The following is a 19,007-nucleotide window of genomic DNA, read 5'->3' as shown; positions in this document are numbered from 1 at the left end:
ACCTAAGTCTGGTGGCCTCCAGAAGCTTCTTTTTGCCAGGGCAGAGATTGGGCTGGGTGAGCAGTGTATGGCCCAGGTTGAGGCCTGGGCCAGGAAGCTTGGTGTGGTCTGGAATGGGTGGGAGTTTGGCCCCCAGGGCCCACTGTCCTCTCAGGATGCCTCTGTACCTTGTGACCACACCCTGTTCTTCCTTTTGGGGGCATTTCTTTGCCCTTTTGTATCCAGATGTGGCCAGTGGGATCACTGTCGACCGGGCCTATGACAGTGGCATCAAGTACTCCTTCACCTTCGAGCTCCGTGACGCGGGGCACTATGGCTTCCTGCTGCCAGCCACACAGATTATCCCCACAGCCCAGGAGACGTGGATGGCCATTCGGACCATCATGGAGCACACGCTTAATTACCCCTACTGACAATACTGCTGAGGGCAGAGCCAGAGGGTATGTCTTCTTTCCCAAGGCCTGGGCTCCTCCTGAAACCCAAGTTATGGATCCCTTCCCCACCCCTGCCCTGACGCCTTAGGAAATAAAAAAAAGTTTGAAGAGGCTTGGTGGCTTCTGGCACTGACTGCCACCCCTTTGGGCTCAGCATTGAGGAGGGGACAGGAGCCTTGGAAATGCCTCTTCATTCCTCAGGTATCCATGCAGACAGGGGGACTAGCAGCCCTTCCTTTTTCTCCTCTTGAAATGTTCTCGGGGCCTAGAACAGATAGCACACCCCCTGGAGCGACTAATACACTGCACTGTCCCTTTGGTATTTACATTTTAAGTGAGCCTGGAGGGGACAGTATTTGATCTGAGGGAGTGGATCTCCAGTGGTGGTGTTTCTGGCACCCGGAGCGAGGGGTGGGTACAGACAGGCAGCCTCCTCCTCTTCCTGCTTCATTTCCCATGCTGGGTAGGGAGTAGACGCACATTTCAGAGTCCTCCATTCAGAAGATCCCTCTCACCCTGTTAACGAAAGTGAAAAAGTTACTGGTTTGTGACCTGCTCTTGCTGGGTACCCTCACAGCCTCCCTTGGTCTTGGGAGCAGAGTCGCAGCCAGTCAGAGCCAGCACAGCACAGCACTGAACATCCAGAGAGAAGTCCTCTTTTTCCTCCTCACGATAATCATCATGGTTGTCGTGCACTGAGAAGTTAGTTTAGGCAAGGCCATTTACTTTATCTCAGGGAGAGATTCTGAGATACAAATGAGGTCCCTTCTCCCATCCTCAGGCTTCCTTGTACCTTTTGCCTTCCCCCATCACTGGGCAGCCGGGATAGTGGGTGGGTCTGTTTGCCCTGCTTTCAGGGGAAGGCAAGTACCCCCGAGAACAAGAAGTCAACTGGAGAGCTGAATGGGCTTGTGTAAGTCTGAGGCAGGAAGCAAGACTTTCATTTGCAAAAGCCAGACTTTAGTAATTGTTGTCGCTGAAGGAAAGGATTGTGGATACCCATGAACTGGCGCCTGCAGGACACGGGGTGCAGAGTTTTACAGACAGGGAAGAAAGCGGGGGAAAATAGGAACAAGTCCCCCTTTCCACCCAACCTGTAAAAGAAGACAGAAGTTGGACCAGTTAACGGAAAGAGGGGATCAGTGGTGATCAAAACTCTGGGTATGGGCCATGTCCAATATGGCGCCTGAGCCTCAGATTAACAGTGGCTGAGCAAGGGCTCTGGACAGGTGATTAGAGGCAGCCATATGGCTGGGTACACATCAGTAATGCAGCTGTTGAGAGCTCTTAGCAAAGAAATGAGAAGGTTGGCGGGTAAGAAGGCTTAGGGTAGAGGCGAGTAGGCTGAGCCGAGGGGCCATGCAGCCAGCAGCCATGATGGCACGGTGGGCATCAACTGGGCATGCCTGTGCCCAGGACCAGCTGTTCTGTGTGGGAGGCCTGAGAAATCAGGGAAATGAACCCCTGAAGAACCTAGATCATTTCCAGGGGAAGGGCCAGTGACAGAGGATGAAAGAATCCTGACTCGGGCTAGAGTTTCCCAAAAAAGATGAGTTTTTTTTAGAGCTGGAAGTGGTCTAGAATTTCCAAGCTGAAGTTTTCTGCTATTAACAGAAACCCGAGGTCATGGGCTAAGTTAGATAAATAAAGCAAGTCATACTTTTGCACACTGGAGTCTGTGATTATAACTTTTATGCCCTTTGCACAAATATTTTTATTTCATCCTCAGGGGGAGGATATTACCGGTATTAATAAGCTTATTAATAAGCTCAGATAAGGAGAGCGTGATTTAGAGAAGTTTTAAAGGCCACAAAAGGCCATATAGATTGAAAGTTGAGGGAGATTTGAACTTGGGTTTGTGTAACTCCAAAACCACCATGTCACCATTTATCCAAGCGTGGCCTGTGGCAGAATCTATAGGAAGTCATTTAACATAAAGATGTTTGGGTTCCACCCCCAGGCTGAAACAGAATCTCTGGGGTGGACCCCCAAATTTGCTTTTTTTACCATCTTCCCCAGAAATTCCGAGGTCCCTTAAAGGCTGAGAATCTCTGATCCCTGCTTTCCTGCTTCCCAGAAGGAACACATTCAAGTCTTCTAGGGGGAGTGGGGCTTTGGGCCTCCTACCCTCTGCCATTGTCTATTAGGGCTGAAGGTGACTACAGCAGTGGGAAGCCAGTCATCCTTCCCCAAAATATTCCCAAGGGGCTGCCTTGACCCTAGCCAAATGCAGTGTGGTCTGCAGACCACAGGCATCAGCATGACCTGGAAGCTTTTTGGAAATGCAAATTCTCAGGCCACCCCAGCCCTACTGAATCAGAGTCGCTGAGGATGGGACCCAGGTGATGCTAATGCCTAGTTGGAGAAGTATTGCCTTAGAGGCAGGAGTATGTGGACGCTGATGGGCTTCCCAGTAACAGTGAAAATAATAAACTCTTTTCTGGCACATAGTGTGCAGCAGGCATGGTTCCAAGGATTCAACACATTGCCTCCTCACAGCTCTAAGAGGTAGGACTATTTTTTTTTAAATAAATTTATTTATTTATTTTTAAGTTTTGGCTGTGTTGGGTCTTTGTTGCTGTGCGCAGGCTTTCTCTAGCTGCAGTGAGCGGGGGCCACTCTTTGTTATACTGTGCAGGCTTCTCATTGCAGTGGCTTCTCTTGTTACAGAGCATGGGCTCTAGGTGCACGGGCTTCAGTAGTTGTGGCACGTGGGCTCAGTAGTTGTGGCACGCAGGTTCAGTAGTTGTGGCGCACGGGCTTAGTTGCTCCGCAGCACGTGAGATCTTCCTGCACCAGGGCTCAAACCCGTGTCCCTTCCATTGGCAGGCAGATTCTTAACCACTGCACCAGCAGGGAAATCCCAAGGTAGGACTATTACTGTTCTTATTGTCAGATGAGGAAGCTCAGGCTCAGAGAGGACAGTGGCTTTTAAAAGGCACATAGCTACTGAGTGGCAGGCCTGGGACTGGCCTGCAGGTGACCCTGAGTCATGCCCAAAGCCCTTCAGGACCAGGACCAGGAACTTGTTGCACAGATCTCTGTGCAGCCAACAGGCCCACAGAAGCTGGGGCTGAAACTGCTTTCCAGATGGGGGGTCTTCTTAAAAGGCAATTTTTTCCTTAAAATCCTTAAAATAAAACCCGCCCAAGGCGCCACATGGCTGGCCCTGCTATAGGCCCTACAAGGTGGCTGGCCCTCTCTCACCTTGTTTCAACGCCTCATTCGTCAGCCCCAACCTCACCAGCTTTTTCTCAGTTACTTCAGCTCCTTCCCAACTAGGGGCCTTTGTATGTGCTGCTCCTCCTTGTCTGGAATATTGTTTCCTCTTACTCTTCCTTCGTGTGGCCCACTCCGTAAAATTTCCCCTTCAATTTCATTGCTTCACTAGTCCTTCTAGGACCACCCACTGGAAGTAGATCTATTATTTTCTTTTCCTGAGCCTTACTTCTTTCTTTGATAGCAGTGATAATAATTAATTGACTTCTTTATTTGTTATTGTCTCTACTGCTAGTTTGAGAGCCTATGAGGGGAACGACCATGTTTGGGTTATTCACTCTCAGTTCCTGTCAGGCACACAGTAGGTGCTCAATATTCATTGAAAGGGGGTGTTTCTTCTCCTCAGCCTAGTGCAAATTACAACTAGGTTTAGCGTATGTGACAGAAACCCACCTTACTGTGGCTTAACCAGATCAAGGTTTTGTTTCTCTTACAGAATAAGTCGTCTGCGGTGGGCAGTGCAGGGCTAGTTCAGTGACTCCTTGATGCACTGGGGACCCAGACCCCTCTGGCCTGTTCTGTTTTGCCACTTTCCTACTATTTTGACCCCTAGTCTGTTGCCATCATATGACTGAATTCCAGGCAAAAAAAGGGTAAGGGTAAGGGGCAAAAAAATGTGAGCCAGCTGAATTGGCCATCCATGGGCTTAAACTTACATCTTATTGGCTGGGACTGTGTCAGGTGACCACGCCCAGCTGCAAGAGAGGCTGGGAAGTTGCTTTATAGCTGGACACATTACTGACCCCCCCAAAAATTGGAGTTTTGCTGGTAAGGAGGAAGGGGAGGATGGATATTGGGAAGGCAGCCAGCAGCGTCTGTTGCAGCTTCTCTGATGGGAGAGAGGATTTGAAGGGGCCTTTGAATCCATTTCTTTGCTCTAGCTCATCAAGTGACTGACTTTATCATAAAGCCATAGAATTTTCCAGATGAAAGGGTCCTTTGAAAGCTTCTAATCCAACCCTTTGCAGTTATAAAGACTGGGGGCCTCCGGATCATCTAACTTACGCAAGGCCCCACATGAACCTAATGGCTGAGAGAAGCCGGGGATCGTCCTCCTAGGACTGAGGGGTCTCCTCAGCAAGCCCAGGGGGGTGATGGCTGGGGATTTAAGCTTATCAAGTAAAAGCTCAAGACTTAGACATGCAAGTTTTGAAGATATTACAGAATAATCTCTTTTTCATAAAACTTGATTTCCCCCCACCCCCATTTCTTAGGTATATAATGCTAAACAAGAATTTATTTTTCTGCATTCTGCTTGTTTTTCTTTTTTTTTTTCCTCCCAACAAGCTGTCTTTTTTTCGTATGTTTCTTCATCCTTTTCACCAGTAAAATTTATGAACATTTATTTAAAAGAAAAAAACATTGGAAAAACTGAAGAGAGAAAGAGCGATTATACATATGGAAAGCTATAAAGAACCACAGTGAATGTGCTGTGGTTATTGCTTTCTTAAGAAAACAAACTAGGCAGGCAGTTTGGAATGTGAAAGAGTCCTGTGTGAGGGCAGGGCAGGCGGCAGAGGCCAAGGGTGATGCACTAATGGCTGGGGTCCTGGGAGTCCCGTGAGGTGCTGTCCATTTCCCCTGTCCTCCTCCATCTCCCCTCTGACCACCCCATACAGGGCCAGAGAGAAAATGAATTTACTGAAAAATAAAATTAAAAAGCTTCTTTAGAAAAATAAGAAGGCCCAGGCAGCCACTTAGTACAAACTGAGGGAAAAACCAGTGAACATAGGGCCTGTCAGTGCTTGACAAACTGGTGAGGACATGTTCCTCTTGTAGGTGATGGTGGGGGGGTGTGTCCTGAAGGACAACTCCAGCCTGTTTGCCTTCAGAGTCTCCTTACCCCAGGATTCGGGACCATCCTTGGGAATGATGATACAAATCTATTTGTTCGGCTTGTCCCTCACTAACTTCTCCCCGGGGTCTGCACTCGGCCTCTTGCTCTCTCCTAACCAGCTTTACCAACTTCTGTGGCTCTCATCCACCCACCCATCAGCCCACCTCTCTCAATTCCCCAAAGCATAGCCAAGACCACAGGGTAACATCTCACAAAATTTTACTTGGGAATACGGAAGGGAAATGCAATGTAGAAAATAAAGCACTTAAATTGGATGCTGGAGATGGCTGTCGTTGGGGCTGGTTCACGTTCCTTCATGAGGTAACCCCTACAGCCTTCATTCTCCTTGACCCTCTGCCTGCTCCCACATTGCCCCCAAGTGTAGCAATGCACCCTCAAGTGCTCCCCAGCTCCTCTCCCAGGCTCAGGCAGAGGCAAACCTCCCCTTCCCCGTTTTTCCTTCTACACATGGGACATTCCTGCTTGGCTCCTCTCTCTTTTGCATCTCTGTTCTGAGATTTGGGCTCTGACTTGACTTTTTTTTTTGCAGTACGCGGGCCTCTCACTGTTGTGGCCTCTGCTGCTACGGAGCACAGGCTCTGGACACGCAGACTCAGCGGCCATGGCTCACGGGCCCAGCCACTCCGCGGCATGTGGGGTCTTCCCGGACCGGGGCATGAACCTGTGTCCCCTGCATTGGCAGGCGGACTCTCAACCACTGCACCACCAGGGAAGTCCTGACTTGACTTTTCCTAAAGACCCACTGGAGTGCTGCTCCCTCCAGGTGACTCTTCCTCCAAAGAAAGATTCTGCCTCCATTCTGGGGTCAAACACTGCTAGCTACTTTAAAACGACAGTTCCACAGCTTCAAAGCAAACAAATAGGCTCTGCTGGACACTCAGTAACGAAAGCAAAACTCAAGGAGGCTGCTGATGGGCCTCCACCTCCTCGTCTTCCACGTCACCCCCACCTCCACCCCAAAACCCCCTGCTGCAGCTTCAGCAGGATGTGGTCCCTCCCAACCTACACTACCCTGGGAACACTTACCCACTGCAAACCCCAGGGCCCCTGTGGCTCTATTCTGATCTTCCCGCAAACCTGGTGAGCCTCTCTCCACCCTGCCCAGACCTGTCACGATGGCTGAGATTTGTTTGGGGGTAAAAATACAAATGTCCCAGAATCATAGAGTGTCACAACTGGAAGGGACCATGGAGATCATTCTGACCAACTCCCTCCCTTCATAGATGAGGAAACTGAGGTCCAGGGATGTATAGGGACCTGCCCCAAATCATATGCTGGGTTTGTGGCAGTCTACTTTTACAAGGCATTCCTCTCCCATTTTGCTCTCTTCTGAAGTTAGACAATGTCTGTGTGAGCTGGGTACTTTTTTCTTTCTTTTTCTTTTTTAAAAAAATTCTATTGGAGTATAGTTGATTTACAATGTTGTGTTAGTTTGAGGTGTATAACAAAGTGAATCAGTTATACATATACATATCTCCACTCTTTTTTAGATTCTTTTCCCATATAGGCCATTACAGAGTATTGGGTAGAGTTCCCTGTGTGATACAGTAGGTTCTTATTAGTTATCTGTTTTATAGCTGGGTACTTTTTTCAATCACATGTGACAGAAAACCTACTTGAAAAAGCTTGAGGAAAAAAAAGAGAATAGAATTTGTTGGCTCATCCCTAGAGTTGGGGTGGGGGTGGGGTGGCTAGGTCCACCTGAATCACATGGCCTCGGAGTTGGGAAGGGTGGACCCTCAGGGAAAAAGGAGATGCTGTTATCAGGAGGAGGATACTCGGTGGGGCAAATGAGAGATGTCCTTTACAGCCCACCACTTGGCTGCCTCAAATTCCCATATAGACTTCTTTTCCCACATGCACACTTTACCACGTACAGCCTTAAACACACTTGCCAAAGGGGGATAGCTGAAGTCTCATCCATCTACTTCTTGCAGCCATTCTGACTGCACCCGTTTGTGCTCTCTTCAAAGTTCTCCCTTGCCCACTGTCCCCCTTTGATCTCTAATATGGACATGGGGGACTGCTTCTCCTTATGCCGCTTTAACAACCCATTTTCTAGGTTTTGGTTTGGGGGTCTCTAAGCATTGTCTTAGAGCTTCTGTTGACCATGCCTGGACATTCTCTGGCAACAGGGCTGCCACGGATAGTTGCCCAGTTTGTGCACTGCACAAAGGTATTCTGCTGAGGACAAGGGATGATGTCTGTCCAGAGTGGGAGGGGTGCCTTTCTCCATTTCACATAAAGGCTCCCCTGGGCTAAAATTTATTGTCTTCTGACAATACAAGTACTTTAAAAGCTTAGTAAGTCCACCAGTTAGAATGCTTTTTACAGCAACAACAGAAATCCCAATTAATGAAAAGAAAATGAATATTCTTTCATATTATATAGTCCGAAGGTGGGGCAACAGACTTGACAATATTCGAGAAAGGTACCTCCTTCTCAAGAGTGGGGAAATGTTTTCTAGAAGCTTCCTCACTGGCCTCCCCTCACATCTCATTGACAAAACTGTGTCACGTGCCCACCTCTAAACCAATCACTTCACTTGCAAAAGAGAATGAGATTCCTTGAAGATTGTCTTAGACCAATCTTAGAATTTATCCCTAAGCTGGGAATGGGGTGACTTTCCTGAGGGGTGACACCTGCATTCAATCTGGGTTTGCTCAGCCAGCAGGAAGGAGAAAGGGATGCTGAATGCTTGTCCACGTGGAAACAGCAGGTCTTTCGTCTATTTGCGCTCAGGCACTTACCCAGTGACTTGTCCTTGAATCTAGATGCCGGCCTGGTGGTTTCTTTCTCATGCTAATAGGTCTTGGTGCTCTGCCTGTTCCCCCAGCTTTCAGCCCAATGGCCCTCATCCTTTGCCCTTGCTCTGGACCAATGTCAAACATGCCCATGGGTAGAGAGACAGAGTTGTGGCCCTCTGCCCCAGGTTCCAGTCTAGCAAATTGGTCTTTACCAAAAGGCAATTTTCAGCTTACTGAGGTGCTTTGGAGGGACCCCAGGAATTAGGCTTAATTTCCATCTGAGACCCACATTCCTCTGCCACTGTGCTTTCAGCTTCCTGCCAGTGCTGGCCTTAATTTCAACTTGCAACATTGAATTAATCTTTTCCAACCTTGCAAGAAAATAGACTATATGACTCTTGGACAACTTAGATTGCTGGCTGGAGGCAGCAAGAGGCCCCTTGGCGAGGCAGTGCCTTCCCCCCACCCCTTTTCCAATGGTCTTGTCTTTTCTGGAAGAAATTCACAAAAGGCCAAGAGTTAGCCAACACACCCTTCAACATGTGTAGTGTGCATGAAACATTAAAAATTATAGGACCACTTTTGATTTAGAAATAGAAAAATAAATATTGTTTTCATAATGCAAACTAAAGAAAGGCTCTACAAAACTTTCTTTCCTAGTGGGGAACAGATTAGAGCAGCTCGAGGGGCTTCCTTGGTGGCATAGTGGTTAAGAGTCCACCTGCCAATGCAGGAGACACGGGTTCAAGCCCTGGTCTGGGAAGATCCCACATGCCACAGAGCAGCTAGGCCCAGGCGCCACAACTACTGAGCCTGCGCTCTAGAGCCCACGAGTCACAACTACTGAAGCCCATGCGCCTAGAGCCCGTACTCCACAAAGAGAAAAGCCACCGCAGTGAGAAACCCGCGCACCACAACAAAGAGTAGCCCCTGATCCCCACAACTAGAGAAAACCTGTGCGGAGCAATGAAGACCCAACACAGCCATAAATAAATAAATAAATAAATAAAATTAAAAAAGGAACAGCTCGAGAGCACTGCAGGGCACTAAGAGATGAGGGGGACTGAGGGATGGATGAGACCTGGTTCCTGGTCTCAGGAAATGTCTAGTCTCATTGGGGAGACAGAAATAACACTCTAGGAACAATTAAGGAGAAATAAATATCGGTTTGTGCTCAAGAACCAAGCAGTGTGATAAACACCACTTCCCTTCCATCCCTGGCAAAATCCAGTCATTAAGACCCAGATCAAGTTTCACATTCTTGGTAAAGTCTTCCCTGGACACTCTTGGATGAGCCCATAGTTCTAAGTCCATACCCCTACTGGTACTTTTCACTTCACATCACAGGAAATGCACTGCTCAGGTCTCCTACAGCAAGGAGAGCAACCCAGTGAGTGTCTTTTATGTTTAATCCTGTCTTGGTGACAGCTTCTTGGAGACCTGTTGGAGAACCAACATGTTGGTTGGTTACTTCTGTCTTTCCCGCTAGACTGTGAGCTCTCTCAGCTCCCTGACAAGTCAGTGGGGAGTATCACCGTGGTATGATGTGGCCACACTTCCCACGGGCTGTTCCCAGCTAGTGACTGAGCACAATGCGGCACTAGTACCAGCATTCCTATAGGACGTAGGGCTCCCTGAACTGCAATGTTGGCTCCAAGATTCAGAACTGCACTGCTGGCTGAGTTCCTCCTGCCCAATCCTCTCCCAGGTGTCAGACCTGCAACGAGGTAAGGCTCTTCTCTCTCCCCTTTATCCTTCATGGATGTGTCTCCCCATGAATCTCTTGCATGCTTAATCCTGTCTTATTGACCCACAGCTTCTTGGAAAGCCTGAGAGGACACAAGTTAGTGGGTTACTTCTGTCTTCTCCATTAGACTGAGTTCTGTGAGATCAGGGACCCACCCGTCTGCTTCGGGCATCATCTCAGGGTGGAGCACAGGACCTGACCCAGAGGATGAATGAGCAAAGAGATGAACATTCAGAGAAGGGGCAGGTAGGTGAGAGAGAAAGAAGCCAGAGGAAGCTTCAGGGAGGTGGTAAGCCTTGCCTGGGGTCTGGAGGGCAGGAAAAGCTGCCAGAGTAGAAAGGAACAGTCTTCATGGAGGCTCAATATCTGTTGAGGATGGATTCAGTGTTTCATCATCTTCCCAGAGCTATGCTCAGGAGAGAGTTGTGGGTAAATGTAATGGGGTCACTCTGCCTTGGCATAGGAAGGTTGGACCATAGGAGGTGGGCTAGGGAGGCAGAGGGAAGAGATGGAAACCGGAAAGGGCCGCCTTCATTGTTGGCAGTGCCCAAGCCTGAGGCCCTGACCCAGAGCAGGGCCCCCAGATGCTGCCGGGGAACCACTGGGGCCCTGGTGGATTAGGGCAGATTTGTGTTAGATGTCTCTGCAATGAGGTCAGCATCCAGAGCCACAGCAAATTCCCCGTTGTGAATTCCAGTGTCTCCTATACAGTGTGCAGTCCCAACAGGGTTCTGGCCCTGGTTCCCACCACCGCACTTTCTACTCAGAGGACATCTGGTTACAGTTCCCATCAAGGGCAACCCTTGATCCCAGAGCCCTAGAGCAGTGGGGGTGGAGGGAAACTTCTGCTTCTGTGCTGTGGCCTGATTCCCACAAGGCCACCGAGACTGGTAAGAGTGGGGCTGGGAAGTTTCCTTCACGGGGTTGTACCCTAAAGGTCAGGCAGCCCTGGACAAAGCCCGTGTGGTGAGAAGCCAGGAAATCTGGGAGCTGGCTGGGGTCCCAGAAGGTCCCATCCTGCTCTCTCATAGGAACAAAAGAGCTGGTGCTCCGGGAAATGGGAGAAGAGGACACCTCACATGAGGCTGCAGCTGGTGTGGCCACTCCAGAGTCCTGGCTCCTTCTCCATTGCCGGGTCAGTAAACAGGACCATAGGGTCTGTGGGCTGCAGGGCTCTGGGCAATCAGGGCTCCAGCTGGGAGGCCTCAGCCCTAGCTGACCCTCAGGCCCAGGACGGCCCCTCATGGCCAGGGGTTGAGGCCTGGCTTATCTCTCCAGCTGTCCTGTTCCCTGCCACTTTATCAGGGAGAGTGGGTAGGTGTCAGAGCTTGGAACTCCCACCTCTCCCTCCCCGTGGGATAGAGCCCAGGTGCAAGTGGAAGGACAACTCTTGGGCACAGCCAGGAGACCTCTGTCCTGGGAGAGTTTAAAAGGCCCCAGGACCTTCTCCGCCTCAACTGACCTTCCCAACTGGCTGCAGCATGCAGGGGCTGCTGATTTTGAGCGTGCTGCTGGGGGCTGTCCTTGGCAAAGAGGACTTCGTGGGGTAGGAGCATGGAGAGGAAGGGGTGCTCAGAAGGGAGATAGGGAGGACTTAACCCCCAGCCAGCATCTGGAGGAGAGGGACAGACAGACACATGGGAAGATGGTCAGAGAGGAGCAGACTAGCACATCCTGGAAGGCAAGCTGACTGGGGACCAGGACTGAGAAGGGGTCAGGTCTCTTAGGACAGCCTCTTGAGCCCTGGAGAATATCTGAGCTCTGAGGAGGACTCTTCAGAAGAGGAGGCAGGAGGAGGCCTAGCTAGCTTTAGAGAGAAAGAGTCTAAGCTGGGATAGGGACAGCAGCAGTGTCCAGAAGGTTCCGAGGAGCCCAGGCCTCCCGTCGCTAGGATCCCTCGTGCTTCCCCTGCTCAGCCCAGAGGACCGAGGCCCAGCCGCCCTCCTCCCACCTGGGGAGCACGCATAGCCAGTAGGAGCTGCTCAGGCCCTCAGTCTCCCCTCCCGCTCTGCCCAGGCACCAGGTGCTCCGAATCTCTGCGGCCGATGAAGCCCAGGTACAGATGGTGAAGGAGCTGGAGGACCTGGAGCACCTACAGGTTAGAGGATGTGGGAGCTGCCCTGAGGCCCCAGGGTACGTCTCAGGGCAGATGGGCTCGCCTCATACCCCCTCCCACCTGGGGCCAAATGGGGCCTGGGCTCTCTCTCCCCAGCCACCCAGGAGGGAGCCATGGGACTGATCCCTGTTAGGAAGTGACTTAAACTTCCCAGTGCTAGAATCTTGCTGCCTTTGAGCATCTGAGCAAAAGAGCCCCCCACACCGCCCCAACTTCTAATTCTTCTCTCTCCCTTGCTGCCTCAAAGCCTCTCCACTCTGCTTCCTGGGCCATTTCCCTGACCAAACTGGACTTTGTCCAGCACCCAGGGATTCCCTGCAGCCTCTTCCCCTAACAGCTGTGCCCCATCCCCAATTATATGGGAAATTCTGGTGCCGACACCCTATCCCGGGCAGGCCCTTTCCCAGCCCGCTGTGACAGTGGCTCTTGTCCTCCCCAGCTGGATTTTTGGAGGGGCCCTGCCCAGCCAGGCTCCCCCATCGACGTCCGAGTGCCCTTCCCCAGCATCCAGGCTGTCAAAGTCTTCCTGGAGGCCCGTGGCCTCAGATACACAATCATGATAGAGGACGTGCAGTCGCTGCTGGACGACGAGCAGGAGCAGATGTTCGCCTCCCGGAGCCGGGCCCGCAGCACTAACACCTTTAACTATGCCACTTACCACACCCTGGAGGAGGTGAGGGACCCCGGGGCCCCGCTCCACAAGCACCAAGCTCTTCGTCAGACTGGCAGAACGCGCCAGGGCCAGCCTGGGTGTGCGTGACATCTGCTCTGTCACCATGTGGCCTTGAGGCTCTGGGTCGTGGCTCCTCCGCATTCAGGGCTCACAGCAGGCTCGCTAACGGAGCTGCTAAGGGAGGCATCCAGGTGCCCGGAAGCCATGAAGGCAGCCTTCCCTCCTCTGCCTCCTCAGATCTATGACTTCATGGACTTGCTGGCGGCCGAGCACCCACAGCTTGTCAGCAAGCTCCAGATCGGCAGCAGCTACGAAGGCCGTCCCATCTACGTGCTGAAGGTAACGGGCACCTGCCAGTGGATGTACGTGAGCACATCTGCAAGACTGGGCCCCCACATCTGTGCGTAGGCACCCATGGGTGAGCCCAGGGTTACAGAGAACACACTGTTATATGGACTCCCTGTGTAGCATAGGTGTGTGCATACCAGTACACACACAATTTTAGGTGACGCAAGTGTTTCCAGTCAAGTGTCACATTGTGGAAAGTATCCCAGTGTCTGGTAGTCCAGATAAAATGTTTTGTTTGTGACCTCCGACAGAGAACTATGTATGGGCATTGGAACATGGAGGGGCCCGAAAGTCTGGCTGAGTCATTATTTGCGCCAAGCTTGAGCTGAGGGCAGGAGGCAAAGCTCTGCAGGATCCCGGTCCAGACCCACTCCCACATCCCACCTGAGTGATGGTCCCACAAACAGAGCCTCAACCTGAGATACCAGAGAGCAGACAGCCTCTGGGTTGGGGTGCACTCCCCTTCAAGGAGGTGAGACAGGGCCCCAGCTGAACTATTTCCTGCTCTTCTCATCCAGTTCAGCACTGGGGGGAACAACCGTCCAGCCATCTGGATTGACACGGGCATCCATTCTCGGGAGTGGGTCACCCAGGCCAGTGGGGTCTGGTTTGCAAAGAAGGTAAGCCTACGGAGGTGAGGGTGCTCTCGCCTGGTAGGGCATCGGTATCCAAGGCCCATAGAAGCCCTGGCCCCTGCTTCCATCCAGAAGCAATGACCACAGAGGGAGGTCGAGGGCAGGCATCCATTGCTCTAGCATGGCAGATTCCTGGCCTGGCGCGCTCTGCCCCTCTGCTCCCCAACCTCCACCAGATCGCACAAGACTATGGCCAGGACCCAGCTTTCACTGCCATTCTGGACAACATGGACATATTCTTGGAGATTGTCACCAACCCTGATGGTTTTGCCTTCACTCACAGCAAGGTACAGGCCTTCTCCTCTTCTTGGGGAAAGCAGGGTGGGCCTCTGTCCTCTGAGCCCCACAAGCTACTCACCCCTAATCTCAACTCCCAGAAGTTGAGAGAGGGACAAACAGACCTGTCCCCCTAGACTAGGGGTTCTTGACCTTGGCATTCTTGACATTTGGGGCAGATAATTCTTCATGTGTTGGGGGCTGTCCTGCGCAAGCAGCTTCCTGACTGACTCAAGCCCCCAGATGAGACAACCAAAAACATCTTCAGATATTGCCAAATGTCCAGGTTGTGGGGGACAGAACTTTCCCCAGTGGAGACACACTGCCCAGACCTTCTTCCCTGGTTCTACTTTATGTCTATGGGATAGCATGCTACCAATCAATTTTGTAAGGGGCTGGGGGGGTGGTTGCCACATGCCTTCCTCTTTCTGCCAGTAGAACCCCCTGGCCAAATGCCATCCATTGTCTCCTCCATTTTCCTTCAGCCAAGAGCCCCCTTTGCAGACCTTCCTCCCTGACAACCAGTTGAAAGTGGCTTCTGATTCCATACTGTGTCCACACCCAGGCTCCGGATTGGGGCTCTGTGTTGATTGTGGCCTCTGTTGGGTGGCTGATCACTTTTCCTTTCTCAGAATCGAATGTGGCGCAAGACTCGATCCCTGACGTCGGGCTCCACCTGCATTGGGGTGGACCCCAACAGGAACTGGGACGCTGGCTTTGGGAGTAAGGCCCAGTGCGGTTTGGGGAGCAGGGATGGGACACCCCAGAATGGCTTCTTACTGTCCTTTGTCCTGTCATCCCCCAACCCTCTCCTGCCCCAGCAGTGGAGGCACATGGGTAATGTTGGCCTCTCCTCCAAGGTGCACAGTGAGGAAGGTGGCCCTCTGAGATCTGCTTGTCCCTTGCCTGTAAAGTCCTTCCCAATGGAACTGAGGTCTGAAACCAATCTATTGGTTGTCTAGCGTAACTTCAGCTCCTTCCCTCTGTGGTCACTTCACTGCAGGAACTGGTGTTGCTTGAGGAGCCCTTCCTACCTCTCTGGGCATGTCCATCAGCTTTGTCCAAGTTTGGCTGGGGAGGGAGGCAGGACCCCCAGCTTATAAAAGGCTTCTGCCCTTTCCTTATCCGGGGTGGGGGTGAGCCCTCCTGCATCTCAACTCATGCAAAGACCAGAAGCCATGGAAGCTACATTGCTTGGGTGTAAGGAATGCCAACTCTCCCCTCCCACAGAGGCCGGATCCAGCAGCAACCCATGCTCGGAAACTTACCGTGGCAAGTTTGCCAATTCCGAAGTGGAGGTCAAGTCCATCGTGGACTTTGTGAAAGAACACGGGAACATCAAGGCCTTCATCTCCATCCACAGCTACTCCCAGCTCCTCTTGTATCCCTTTGGCTACAAAAGAGAATCACCTGCAGACAAGGATGAGCTGGTACGTGCTGATCCCTGCTTGCCCTCTCATCCCAAAGGCAGCTTTGGGTGGGCCTGGGTTTATCCATCAAACCTGCTTAAGGCACGAGGCCCTACACTGTGCCTAGCACCCCTTTCTCCCATGGACCCCTGATGGCTTGAGAAGACCAGCAGGGCAGACTAGCCTTTCTGTCTGGAAAGCTGAGGCACAGAGTGGTTGAGTCACTTCTGTCACATGACAGAGGAAGGGGTAGGGGTGGACTTTGAGCTTGTACCACAAGTTTAAACCTGGAGCTGCAGGGTGACCAAAGGGCAGTGAAGTAGCAGCCAGACATCCCACAAGGTCACATCCTGCTGAGTTCCTGGGCCTGACCCTGCAGGACCCAACAGGTTCCATGCTCTCTGCTGGGGGCTGGCTTCTGCAGGGTATGTGCTCCTGGGTCATCCTGCCAGCCCCCAGGGTACCCTGGCCCTGTGGTTCTGGGGGTCTGGCACTGCTGGCCATGACAAGCAGTCTTGCTTGGCGTTTTCTCCAGGATCAGGTGGCTAAGTCTGCTGTTGAGGCCCTGACCTCTCTGTATGGGACCAAGTTCAAGTATGGCAGCATCATCACAACAATTTGTAAGTAGGTGCATTGTCTCTGTGGGTGGTCTGGGAGGAAGCTCAGCTGGCTTTCCCTGCTGGAGGAAATGTCCCTCCTGGAGGAGGTAGCCAAGGGTTCCCCAACCTGGGAGCATGGGTGAGGAGAACAGCCCTGGCCACGCCTGACTACTGCTGGCTTGGTGGGCAGCGGGGCCCTTTCCTCATGTGAACTCTGCCTTCCTCGATACCTTCAGACAAACCCTTCAGTTCCTCTGAGAACTCTTATCTTGGGGTTAAGTTCAGCTTCATGCATGGAGCGGGTAGAGAGTTCTGCTGGCCTTTGTATTGTAGATCCCTAAGAAATTCAACTTAAAAAATACTCTTCCTCCAATGCCCTTCAGTTAGAGAATATATCCTATCTTTTCCCAGCTTACTTATCCATGCACTGCCCCTGAGAGGAGGACTGCTACATCAACATGGAATTAAGTCAACAAATGTTTATTGAACACCTATGATATACCAGGCCTTGTTTTGTGTGCTTGGGATACAGTTGGGAATAAAAATAAGCCAAGATCAGGAAACCTCCATTCTAGCCAGCCATGACAATAAACATGAATAAGGAAATGATACCATGTGTTAGGTGATAAGTGCTGGGAGAAAAAGAACTACTAGGACAGGGTGAGGGGACTCAGGAGTACTGGGGGTGGAAGCAGGGCAGGTGGACTGAAGCATAGGCCTCATTGAGAGAGTGAAATTTGGGCAAGTATTGAAGGAAAGGAGGGATGGAGCTAAGAGTCTATTTGAGGAAGAGCCTTCCAGGCAGAGGAATCTTCTAGAACAAAGGCCTTCCCGAGTGCCCTGACCTGGCGTGTATGGGAACGGCAGGAAGAGCACAGAGACCCAGTGGCTGCAGCAGAGACAGGTGGCAGGGATGGCAGCAGGGGTTGAGGTTGCGGTGTTCAGATCCCATTGAGCCCTGAAGAGACACAGCAAGCTTGTGGCTGACAGGAGGTGAGAGTACTGAAGAAGCAGGGCGCAGGGACACACCTCAGACTTCCTGCCCCAAGTGCCCAGTTCTGGGGGTGAGTGAGTCACAGTCTTACCTGGGGCTGGCCTTACTTTTGGACTCCAGGCCTTCTTTGGAAACTGTTTTAACCCTGAGTCAAAAGGTTTTTGCTTTGTTCAATATTGTGGAGTTAAATTCTGATATGCAGCCACCTCCCTCTCCCCTGCCCGATTCTGCAGCTGCTTTGACACCTACTGCAAATCTGTCTGCAAAAGACAGACGAGGGGCTTTTGCTTTGACTCTGACCCTTGCACTTTCCCCCTGCAGACCAGCATCCGGGGGACAGTCCTGGTTACCCAAGTGGGCAACTCTGGTATATGTGGGGGCTTGACCCAAGTGGCTGTTAGATGGAGGTGGCTTTCAAAATCGTGGGAGCTTCCTTGCATGACCCAGTGAGAGGAGAACCATCGCTGGTCTGCCTCTCTGGGCCTCTTGGACTAAGACCCTTCAGGGGAGCTTCTTGGGAGGAAGCCAGGCTGCTTGGTCAACAGTAGGAACTTAGCAGATGCTGACTCCAGTCAACACTGCACGAGGCTCTGGGCTTTGGACCATTAGCCCAGCCCATGCAAATGTTTTCAAGCGAGTGACCTTTGTTCTGTCGGTCTGCTCCTGCCCCAGACCAAGCCAGTGGAGGCACCATTGACTGGACCTACAACCAGGGCATCAAGTACTCCTTCACCTTCGAGCTCCGGGACACCGGGCGCTATGGCTTCCTGCTGCCGGCCTCCCAGATCATCCCCACGGCCCAGGAGACATGGCTGGCACTTCTGACCATCATGGAGCACACGCTGAATCACCCCTACTGACCTGGCCCTTCAGCGCTGTCTTCCTCCTCCTCTCCGTCCCCACCCAGGCAGCCAAATAAAGTTTGAGTGTACATGGACCAGAATGGGGCTCATGTGTGGGAATGCATGTGGCATGTCTGCCTTTTCAAGCTGTGGCAGAAGTGATTTAGTTCCCGCAGGTCTCACTGGAAACATGTGGGTAGTTGGACTAGATGACCCTTAAACTCCCCTGCATTCCAAGGTCCTGTGAAGTTGTATCCAAGTGGCATCTGTTTTAATTAGACCACCCTGAGCTCAGCTCGTCAGTGGGGTGATTTGTTCATACCTTAGGAGCAAGCAGCAGCCACAGCTGCTAACCAAATGCCCGGCACCCCGCAGTGGTGAGGAATTCAGCTTGTACAATAGTGTAGCTGGTTGGATCCATTCATCTACAAAAGCAATAACCCTGAGTACAAACTAGAATAATCCTAGTGGCCAGTGTTGTCCCAAATCAATGTTGCAGCCAGGTAAAGCAAATTTCTATAGAGCAAAGTATGGTCTCCCACTCCTAATTAAGTTGGAAGGACACAGTTGGGTTAAATGGAATCATTTACTGAAGATAAAGAACAAACACCAATCCCAGGGCATTTTATTAATTGAAGTGTATCAGGAAGACTTTGCCTTTAGAGACAGAAGTAGTTTACTTCTCACTGCCCCATCCTTTCTAGCATCTCCTGCTACATTGTCTCCTCTTCCACTCACCACCACTCATTATCGTTAGCAAAATTTCTCAAACGTAAGGCTCTCCTCTCCTTCCCCATACCCTCCACAGCTCCTAGAATTTGGCTTCCCTCCCTTGCTTGGTGATTCTGGTGGCTGTGATATCACACTTAGTGGCTAGCACCACAGCACATAGCATATATCTCAACTTTTTTTCAAAGCAAGAATCTACATTCCGTTTCTTCCAAATCTCTTAAGGTGTGACTGTCAAGCAGGGGGTTCCTCCCACTGAACTTGCTGGGAAGTGGATGGGGGGTGGCTTGGTAGCTTCCCAAATAGGGGGGCTGGGGTAAG

At 51.4% G+C, this 19,007-nt stretch overlaps 2 protein-coding genes across 5 annotated transcripts in view; both read left to right on the top strand.

The window, feature by feature from the left end:
- Positions 1–9,997, top strand: part of CPA5 (carboxypeptidase A5) — a 59,105-nt gene extending 49,108 nt beyond the window's left edge. The window contains exons 15-16 of the mRNA XM_030853812.2: positions 226–440; positions 9,940–9,997. Coding sequence (XP_030709672.1) covers positions 226–413 — 188 coding nt within the window. The 3' untranslated portion in view covers positions 414–440; positions 9,940–9,997. The remainder of the gene's footprint in view (positions 1–225; positions 441–9,939) is intronic.
- On the top strand, positions 372–18,018 carry LOC115851671 (carboxypeptidase A1). Of its 4 annotated transcripts, none has more exons than XM_060305317.2 (12): positions 419–440; positions 10,193–10,311; positions 11,097–11,200; positions 12,082–12,163; positions 12,621–12,854; positions 13,092–13,193; positions 13,721–13,822; positions 14,014–14,124; positions 14,746–14,836; positions 15,344–15,543; positions 16,058–16,142; positions 17,788–18,018. In XM_060305317.2, exons 2-12 carry the CDS (start codon positions 10,273–10,275, stop codon positions 17,973–17,975), a joined length of 1,338 nt encoding a protein of 445 aa, XP_060161300.1. In that variant the 5' UTR covers positions 419–440; positions 10,193–10,272; the 3' UTR covers positions 17,976–18,018. The 4 variants fall into 4 exon arrangements, with proteins under 4 accessions (XP_060161301.1, XP_060161300.1, XP_060161299.1 ...); XM_060305316.1 differs by lacking the exon at positions 419–440 and adding an exon at positions 9,231–10,045; XM_060305318.1 differs by lacking the exon at positions 10,193–10,311 and having other exon boundaries at positions 372–440.
- Positions 18,019–19,007: the final 989 nt, after the last annotated feature.

Source organism: Globicephala melas, chromosome 9 (assembly GCF_963455315.2).
Source record: "Globicephala melas chromosome 9, mGloMel1.2, whole genome shotgun sequence".
NCBI classification, from domain to species: domain Eukaryota; kingdom Metazoa; phylum Chordata; class Mammalia; order Artiodactyla; family Delphinidae; genus Globicephala; species Globicephala melas.
This window is presented reverse-complemented; position numbering and strand designations above follow the sequence as displayed.

Coding starts and splice junctions, on each gene's coding strand:
- LOC115851671 (XM_060305317.2), top strand. CDS start 10,273: ATGAATGAGCAAAGAGATGAACATTCAGAGAAGGGGCAG. Junction 11,201..12,081: donor GGCTCCTTCTCCATTGCCGG/GTCAGTAAACAG, acceptor CGCTCTGCCCAG/GCACCAGGTGCTCCGAATCT. Junction 14,837..15,343: donor CTGGGACGCTGGCTTTGGGA/GTAAGGCCCAGT, acceptor CCCCTCCCACAG/AGGCCGGATCCAGCAGCAAC.